Source organism: Oryza glaberrima, chromosome 10 (assembly GCF_000147395.1).
Source record: "Oryza glaberrima chromosome 10, OglaRS2, whole genome shotgun sequence".
Taxonomy (NCBI): Eukaryota; Viridiplantae; Streptophyta; class Magnoliopsida; order Poales; family Poaceae; genus Oryza; species Oryza glaberrima.
In genome coordinates this window covers 7618573-7628334 of record NC_068335.1, presented here as the reverse complement: position 1 = coordinate 7628334, position 9762 = coordinate 7618573, and the positions used below count along the sequence as shown (strand labels likewise).

The following is a 9762-nucleotide window of genomic DNA, read 5'->3' as shown; positions in this document are numbered from 1 at the left end:
TAAACGAAAAGGTGAGGTTGGTCAACATTTGTCATCAAATTTTGATCAAACTATTTATTGATCTTTTATATTTTGAATTTGAATGCTCAAAAACAATTCAAAATTTCACTCGGTGCCCTTCTAAATATCCCGTTGCAATGCACAGACGACATTCTAGTTTACTTCAAATTCATTAAGAATAAAAATATAAAAGTTTTATTTATAAATTATTTTGAATTCTTAATAAGGTGTATCGATAATAAACATAAATACAAATGAAACGATATTTGGTGAACAGAGATACACGTGGGTATACAAGTACGGGAAATCAGAATATTAGATGCCCACGCAACGTGTTCAGCTACTCCCTCCACGCGGCAACCGACGCGACATTCTGCCACCGCCCCGCGCCCCGCCTACCTTTCCCCAAAATCCGCCTCGTACCGGTACACACAACTCCCTCCCATCTGCCACGGCGGCCCATTCCTCCCGCACGACGCACGCGAGGCTCCGACCCCGTCCACTGGCTGGTCTGCACTCTCCCATCTCACGCCACCGCGCGACGCGACCAATTCCACGGCCTCCTCCCGGCTCCCACAAAAAGCGATGCCGCCTGCCGCCACCACGAAACGGAGCGCCACATAAGTCGTGTCCGTCCACTCACCCACGCCACCGCCACCGCCACGCATGGCCGCTCCGCCGTGCCCGCCGCGGCGGCCCATCTCCGCGCCGTGCTTCCTCCTCTGCTTCCTCCTCGGCTTCGTCGCGGGCCTCTTCCCCTTCGCCCACCGCCACCTCCACCTCGACCTCCACCTCCCGCTCCCTCCCCCTGCGACCGCCATCCTCGTCAGGGAGGACCCGCCGTCCGTCGTCGTCGACGTCGACACCCCGTTGCCGGCGGCGGCGGAGGAGCGGAAGCTGCTGCTGGTCGTGACGCCGACCCGCGCACGCCCGCTGCAGGCGTACTACCTGCGCCGGCTCGCGCACACGCTCCGCCTCGCGCCGTCCCCGCTGCTCTGGCTCGTCGTCGAGTCCGGCGCCGCCACGCGCGACACGGCCGCGCTCCTCCGCGGCTGCGGGGTAATGTACCGCCACCTCTCCTCCCCCGTCCCCGACGCGCCCCAGGATCGTCCCCGCCGCCGCGGACGGAGGCAGGACCGCCCGGCTGTTGACAGCCGCGCCCGCCAGCGGAACACGGCGCTGGATCACATCGAGCACCACCGCCTACACGGCATCGTCTACTTCGCCGACGAGGACAACGTCTACTCCCTTGACCTCTTCTACCATCTTCGCGACATTAGGTGAAGTGTAGCTATCATGACGTCACACTTCTGACAATTTAGACTGTTCTTTTGATATCCTGATTGGAATCCAAGTCAATTTAGATTACGTCGTACTAATTCGTTATTGGAGTTTCGGTACACGAAACTCATTGGTGCCAATTGGTGAACACTGAACGATATTCTGGTGTTTAGGAGTTTTGGAACCTGGCCTGTGGCAACCTTGGCCCCCGGGAAGAGTAAGACGATACTACAAGGACCAGTCTGTGAAGGTAGTCGTGTGGTGGGATGGCACACAACAGATAGGAGCAAGAATCAGAGGAGGTTCCATGTAGATATGTCTGGTTTTGCATTCAACAGCAGTAAGCTTTGGGACGCCAAGAACAGAGGTCATCAGGCCTGGAATTACATCCGGCAGCTCGACACGGCAAAGGAGGGGTTTCAAGTAAGCTAGCTAGTATACTTCTTTTTCCTACTACTCCTTAGAGCAAGTTCAATAGTATAGCCAACTACTAGCTCCAATTCATCTATAGCCAATCTAATAGCTCATTCATACAATAGTTACATACTACACTATTAATACCTAGTCCCACCTGTCATAGACACACTGTGTCTTGTAGTCCGTGTTACAGCTGGCTACAAATCTGTAGCCTGCTGCTCCTCTCTCCTAATTTATCTTTATCTTTTTAAAATATGTTTGTAGCTGGCTTATAGCCTGCTATTGTACCTGCTCTTATAACCTGAAATGGAGGGAGTAACTGGCTTATTAATAGTGTACCTGCCTTATGCTTTTAATGCAGTTTAATTTGCCAATTTTGGCAACTGATCAAGCATTATTAATTTATTTATAAACTACCATACCTCTTAAGTTTATTCATTTGGATGAAAAGTGTCTGTTCCCTTTATATGAACTTATGAAGTAATACAAGAACTCAGTTCAGAAAAAGAAGTAATGAAACAGCTTATCTGCACAATGGAAGTGTTGGAATGCTTCCATTAACCCATTACTCTGGTACCAGCCAGCTTAACAACATGAAATTACGGATTGGTGACTGCTCCAAGAAAGGGAGCAGTTCACAGGGCCAAGCTTGATTTCTTGATCATCCTCATTTAGTAGTTAAACTGGTAGGAGCACAAAACATAAGAGTTCCATAATACGCCATCATCATTGGACAAGCAGTTGGTGTGAAATGGTTGTAGAAACTGTTGGGAGAATAGTCTTTTTTTTCTCTGTGTGCGTGTGTTCATGGCAGTGGATTTCTGTTCCTGTCTTTGTGTTCATCACAGTTTATTATTGTTATAAATCCATCCTTCCATATTAATAAAAAATGTGCAGAGTTCTTGTGTTTTAAGGAAAAAAAAGGATAATGGAGGTTTTATGAGCATTGCCAATGTAAACCAAGTAACCAACTAGCAGGTACCTCAGGCATAGGCATGTCTCTCTTGTTATTCGTGTTAATCATACCGAAATATACTTTGCATCAGGAGAAGTTTTTGGTGTGAATTATGGCATGGGTCTGTTTTTTTCTCTTCTATTAGAAGTGCAGGAAACTAAATGCATCTTTCTTGCATTCTACACCTTCACTTGATTCAGCTAGTTTACACTTCATACTGAAGCTGCATATCTGTTTGCACTTGATAGTCGAATTGAGCCTACCACACTTATGTGATGTTTTCAGCTCTTTCCTACACAAATGAAAACCTTATGTATTTTTACTCATTTTCCCAATGTATGTGCATAACTTGATAATCTAATCATGTTGCTTTTCGTGAAAAATTTAAAATGGTAATTTGTAATGTCTTATACTTATATTTCCATCTGAAGTTAACCACACCTTGTGTCTTCCCTTTATATTTTTGTTCTGATTTTAACTACCACCTTGGCTTGGATGCACTCATGTTTGTTTGGTTATCTAATAGCTGTTATAATTAATCCTTACAGGAGACGGCATTTATAGAGCAGCTTGTAGAAGATGAAACTCATATGGAGGGCGTACCTCCTGGTTGTTCAAAAATTATGAATTTTCATCTTCATCTGGAAGACAAGAATGCCATCTACCTGAACGGGTGGCAAACCACTCAAAACCTGGATGTAATTATTCCTCTGAAGAAGGAAGCAAGGCCCCTACTATAGCTCCTTGCTTACCTTGCAGGTACAAACTTGATCATTCTGATAGTTTCTCCATCATCATGGTCTAAAATGATATCTGGCTAGTTTTTTTGGATGTGTCGTTTAATATGTTGATGTTATTCAGCTAGCTGATGTATTGATATCCATTCTTATTCCTTCAAAAATATGAGTAACCACATGATAGAAGTAGTTAATGGACAAATGTGGAGAGTTCTAGCAAGATATCAGGTTAACTAGTTGTATACTTGTATGCCCATGCATTTGTATGGATTGAAAAAAAAAATGTCTCCACAAGTATGCCAAGCCCCTGTGGCACTGTCACTAGTCTTAATTGCACCATGCCATCAACTCTATGCTATGCCCAGCTCTTGTCATGCCTTTGTCACCAAGCTCAACAGATAAGAAAGACTGTTTTAGATAGATAGCCTGAAATGTTAACAGTGTCTTCCTGAGTTTGTTAGGGGAAGCAGTTTTTTCTCACCGGAGGTGAGAGGAGGGATAAACCAACTGCTGTTAACACTGCAAACCTCCACAATATATGTTGCAAATATATAATAGAAGATATATATATGCTTAGTGGTTGTTTCTGTTGAATGCTGTCAACGTTTTTCACTGTGTTCTATCTGCACATCCTTGTAACTTGCTTGAAGTTATGAAAACAATGGGTTTTCTCTATATTTGCAGTAGTGTCATTCTTAACTGGTCCATTTGCCTCAAGCAGATCCTCTTTTCGATGTGGCTGAAGAGAAGGAATGTATTTCAAGTCATACCAGGGCGCCACAGAAACTGAGGTGGTTCATATATACCAGAGTGCCATAGAAACTGAAGTGGTTCTTTTGGCTTGTCATCTTATCGAAAGTCAGATAGGATGGTTTGTGGATTAGGTGTACATACAACATAAACACAGGAAGAAATCTGCGCTTACTTTTCACATCTAACATGTAAAGATGCTAATCCTGATGGCAATTTTGTTTATTCTAAATCCTTAGTGGCTGTCTGCCCCTTACCTCCATGGCCTTGCTATTTTGTCTGCTGCAATTTTGCATTTTGTTTTTGTTTTTTCATGTGTCCTCGACAGTGCGGGGGTAAGTTTTCAGTCAGTCATAAGTTTACATCTGATCTCAACATTATATAATCCTGTGCGCAAGAGTTTCGAGAGAAATTAACGACAGCAATTGTGGCTAGATGTCACTACTACTGAAGTTTGAGTGCGTTGGCCATTGATCATGATACTAGTATGTTATACATATTAGCTACTTAAAAATTCTACAACCTGATTCTTATAACATGCTGGCCGGTGCTCTCTAGTGAAGAGTGAGCGACCACTGGTATCAGCCTCATCCCTCATGGTGCCAAAAGAAGGCACGAACCTACTGCCAGTGGCAAACTTGCACCATGGCAACCTCTGAAACCTATCCAAATTTCAATTCAAGTTTCACAATGCACTGCGATGTTTTCAGCCAGTTGAATTGATGTGTTTGTGGTACAATTTTTTTTAGAATACTAATGAAAATTAATTTATCAACGAAATATACTGCCGAGAAATGCAAAATTGTGAAATTGGTGGTTGCTCACAAAACAGCTAATTGTCTTCTTGATTTGTTGCAACTTACTTGACTGTTAAAAATTGAAATACATTGAGAAAAAAAGGTACCAACACTGAAATCATAGCTTGTATATCTTCTTCGATGACAAACATGTTGCAGCAAGCAAGGTAAAGACCAATTCAAAGGAGAATGAGATTAATAAGGAATTCGGTTGTGCTGTTAAACATAAACTCTATGAAGCCTCCAGAACTTAAAGGAAGAGGCATCTGAATTCTGAAATCATATCTCAAACTACTAAAATAAATTGTTCTGGCTTATCCTTGGGAGAAATTATTTCAAGAGAAAATGTTAAAACTTAAGGGCATTAAATAGAAATGTCAACATGAAGTGCCACAATGGTACGTGGAAACCAAAAAAAAGATCAAAAAAGAAAAAAGAGAAAAACTCCCAGCTGACTTGTCTATACAACCAGATGATACCTGCCCTGAAGATGCAAGTTTGAGTCCTTTACTCAGCTTTAGTTGATTCGTAGTATTCTAAGCATGTCTAGGATAGTGGATATTTAAGAGGCTATAAACTATATTAGGTGATGCAACAGAGTAAGACATGGCACTGTTTTGCTTCATCGGTTTTGGTACTAGTCGGACAAAAAAAACTTCAAAAGAAAAGTGTGGTCAGATTATTGTAGTTGTAACTTGTCAGAACTCGGAGAAAAAAAAGACAAATGGAACTTCAGTTTCTTATGGTTATGTCAGAAACCTATAGCAGTTTACAATATTCTTAGTTAACCATCAATAGGAAACATGTTTCATCCTAAATAAAAAAGAACACACCTATGATTATGCATAAGGAGTTTGATTCTGCTGATACAGAAACTCTATGAAGCCCACTGAACATAATGGAGGAGCATCTGAATCCATATATCAAAACTACTATGTAAATTATTCTAGATTATTCTTAAGAGAAATCCTTTCAAACGAATTGTTAAAACTTCATAGAATCATTCAAGAGAAATGTCAATGTGTGAAGTGCCCCAAAGGAATGAACCTTGATATAGATATAATGCAATATAGTGTTAAACTTGTTTATGCTAAGGAAATTTATATATAAAAATAACAGAAAATCAAATAGTACCTCCGTTTCAGGTTATAAGACTTTCTAGCATTGCCCACATTCATATATGTGTTAATGAATCTAGGTATTCATTAACACATATATGAATGTGGGCAATACTAGAAAGTCTTATAATATGAAACGGAGGAAGTACTATATTTGGCAAATTTACATCAAAATGAAGAAATGGAAAAGACAAGTGGCAATTTCTCTATGTTCTGTTACTTATCACTGATAATTCGCCAAAATATGGACAATGATCTGCAAACTGTGCCTAGTTAAAACAGATTGAGTATAGGCACATCAAAACTGTTCCCAATCCAGCAAAATAGCTCCCTCTTATTGACTAATAATTAAATGATATCAATTCTACATGCAGGACGCAGCAAATACAATAAAAATGTGCAACAGGCATGAAGGGCACACAAATTATTACTTTGCGCTCCTTGTTAAATGCCTGGAATCATAGCTGACTTACTAAGTTACTGTATAAACAGAAGACATCAGCACTGAACACACACTATGTTAGACTGACACCATTTTGCTTCATCAGATGGTTAGTCAGACAAAGAAGACTTCAAAAGAAAATGTGTAAACAGAATATTGTAGTTGTCAGTTTGTCACTTGTCAGAACTCAGAGAGAGAGAGAGAGAGAGAGAGAGAGAGAGATCAGTGGAATCATTTTGTTATGGTCATGTCAAGAACCTATTAGCAGTTTGCAAATAATCTACAGTTAACCAATAATAGGGAACATGGTTCATCAGTAATAAAAAGCACACACCTACGCTTATACGTTGTTTGTTATTCTGCAGGATAGTTGATTTGGGAGATGGAATTCATAAGCTGTATCATGCATATTAAACAAATTAACTGTATCTATGTTACGATTGTATCATGCACACCAAATTAGTCAACAACTAACTGTATCTTCAACCAGAAATCAGCGCATCAACATCGTATAGGTGTTATTCTTATTAGTTCACAACTGGGTGGATTTCCAACCCTGATACAGCCACATGACACAGACTTACAATTACGAAGCAGCGGCAGATCCAGACGCAGCAGCCGCTGCATCGGCCGGAGCCGCCTCATCGTCCTTGTGCTTAACCATGCCCGAATCGACTAGAATCGGCACCTCCGCCGCCAGCCACGGCGCCAGGCCGAGGCACAGCGCGTGCGCGATCCCGAACCTTGGGCAGTTCTTCGCCCACAGCGGCTTGAAGTGCACGGTGAGGCAGATCTTCCCGCCACGGTACATCTGCATATCCATCCACAGCAACATCAATCACAATCCAATCAAACAATATTCGCATGAACGGACAGAATTGAAGAAAAGCGTGGGGGGAATAAACCAAGAACCACACCTTGTGGGTCTTGCCATCGAGGGTGGGGAGCTCGATCTCGGGGGCGACCTGGGGGTAGGCGACGGGGATGTCGAACTGGAGGGGGAACTCGTAGCGGCGGAGGTTGTGGACGTACCAGCAGGTGCCCTCCCAGCGGGTGCCCTCGGGGTTGGCGGCGGAGATGCGGAACCAGTCGTTGTCCTTGGACTTGTTCACCGACGTGTAGGCGATCAGCGCGCGGTACTCCTCCTTGAGACGCTGCCGCCACGCCTCGCCGTCCCGGGGCCCCGCCCGCGTCGACAGCAGCGGGATCTCGCCCACCACGCTCTTCGTCCCCTTGTCCCACCCCTCCATCGCCGCCGCCGCTCTTCTTCTCCCTTCACTCCGAGCGCTTCAGGCCCTCAACTCTGGTATGTGTTCTCGTGTGGAATTGGATCTGATTTTTTTTATGGGAAATTGGATCTGATTTGGTGGCGATGCGAACGCGATTCTTCCTCTCTCAGGTCTGCTTGTTTCTCACGCGGACGGACCAACGGATCGATCTCTTCCACTGCGTGGGGGAATTCGATCAAAATCAACGGTTCAGATGAAAAGACAGTATTGCGAACATTAATTCATTCCGTTGAGTCTTCTTTTATTTGGCAACACAAGGGAAGGGACTGTATTTGAGAGGAGGGAATTTGGCTGTGATATTGGTTATGAAGTTTGATTTTTATTCCCTGTTGTTTGGAGAAAAAACGAGAGTAACAAGAAGTTTTGGGAGCGGTTGTTCGAAAGAAAAAGTTTAGGATGAAATTAGAGGAGGTACCATAGCAGACTACCCTTCTAAAATATAAGCATTTACAGAATCTGATATGGTCTCCGAGATACTACTTTGACTAACAATATCTATAAAAGTAAGATGTTTTAAATAAAAAGAGTTGCATATTATGATAATTTGTTTAATAATAAATCAAGTACCATCAATTTTACATGATTGATTTTATTTTCTAATAATAGTCATAGTTAAAAATGTTTGACTTGTCACTATACTAAAAATGCTTATATTTTGTGATGGAGGGAGTATAAGAAAGCTATAAACAAATAAAAGATGAGAGAGAAGAATAACCGGCTATAGATTTGTAGCCAGCTGCTGAACAGACTCCAAGACAATTTGTGTATGAACGGACTCCAAGACAAGCCGATAGAGGTGATGCAACCGATTCCGATGAAGACGGTTTCAAGGTTGTTTCTAGAATCGTTCAAAATGCTTTACGGGGATTGCCACGATGGAGATAAAGCTCTTGGATTAGGCAATTGTATATATTAATTAGGATATTTCATATAATTTCCTTAGAGATATGTTTGGGCAAAAGTCTGCCGTAAAGACTTATGTTATCTTAGAGTTTGTTAGAGGTAAGTGTTGTGTCCGGCAATGACATTTTGTATCTCGGGTATAAATATGACCCGAACCCATGTAATCAAATAACAATCGTTCAATACAATCTCAGCGCATCGCAACCCTTTTTACTTTCGTTTATTTCAATGAGTTCTTGCTTTCGGGTTGAGCTGCATCGATTTCGATCTTCAACTAGAGGCAAAGCTTGTTATGGCGGCTTGCATTATCGGGGTTAATGCTTCCATCTTTATGACACTTTAACCCTGATTATGTAATTCGTCGAGTTATCATATACATATTGCAATATATGTTAGTTGCACTATATAGCTTGTTATCGGCTGGTTCTTGTTGTTAGGGAACAATCGGTAGAGTTACATTTTTTTATTAATCTAGATTGTATCGTGTATCTACCATCTCTCGTAGGTTTTCATCATCCGACTTAGATCTCACACTTGTCTTTATGCTTAATGCTGCATCGGTTGAGTTCGATCTATTAAGTAATATTTATAATCGTGATGTCTGGCTCATTTTATGATCATTAAGAGAGATAGTATCGGGGTTTCAGCCGATCTTACCTGATTTAGCTTTATGTCTTATATGCTTAATTGATATGCCAAATCTGCGATTTATATTAAGATCTTACCACAATAAAGTATATTAGGCTTCTGTTTGATATATTCTATCTGTTTTGATATCTTAATGTAGAGTGGTATCGGAGTACTAACCGATACATGCTAGATCTATCTGATCGGCTATGCTATAAGCATTTATAATCTTTATGTTAACATATACTTCGATCTAAGTGGTTTATACTATCTCGGCATGGCGACCGATCTATCCCAATCACTTGATTTAAATATACATCAACAGAAGAATTATATAGCGTTAATATCTACAGCCGATCGAGTAGATTTAGTCTTATCTTGCTTATTTACAACTGCCGATTGATTCACATATGACATCGGCTTGAAGATAAATGATATGTCATCGG

General features: G+C 41.7%; 2 protein-coding genes across 3 annotated transcripts; one reads left to right on the top strand and one right to left on the bottom strand.

Annotated features, from left to right (window-relative positions):
* Positions 1 to 355: 355 nt before the first annotated feature.
* LOC127785629 (probable glucuronosyltransferase Os10g0205300) lies at positions 356 to 4525 on the top strand. 2 transcript variants are annotated; one of them, XM_052313030.1, is made up of 4 exons: positions 356 to 1280; positions 1455 to 1704; positions 3202 to 3412; positions 4075 to 4525. In XM_052313030.1, exons 1-3 carry the CDS (start codon positions 667 to 669, stop codon positions 3391 to 3393), a joined length of 1056 nt encoding a protein of 351 aa, XP_052168990.1. In that variant the 5' UTR covers positions 356 to 666; the 3' UTR covers positions 3394 to 3412; positions 4075 to 4525. The 2 variants fall into 2 exon arrangements, with proteins under 2 accessions (XP_052168990.1, XP_052168989.1); XM_052313029.1 differs by having other exon boundaries at positions 361 to 1280; positions 4112 to 4525.
* Positions 4526 to 6978: 2453 nt separating this feature from the next.
* Positions 6979 to 7874, bottom strand: LOC127786011 (ubiquitin-fold modifier-conjugating enzyme 1). The gene is made up of 2 exons (XM_052313333.1): positions 7415 to 7874; positions 6979 to 7308 (listed from the first exon to the last, which is right to left on the bottom strand). Exons 1-2 carry the CDS (start codon positions 7745 to 7747, stop codon positions 7084 to 7086), a joined length of 558 nt encoding a protein of 185 aa, XP_052169293.1. The 5' UTR covers positions 7748 to 7874; the 3' UTR covers positions 6979 to 7083.
* Between the last annotated feature and the right edge of the window lie 1888 nt (positions 7875 to 9762).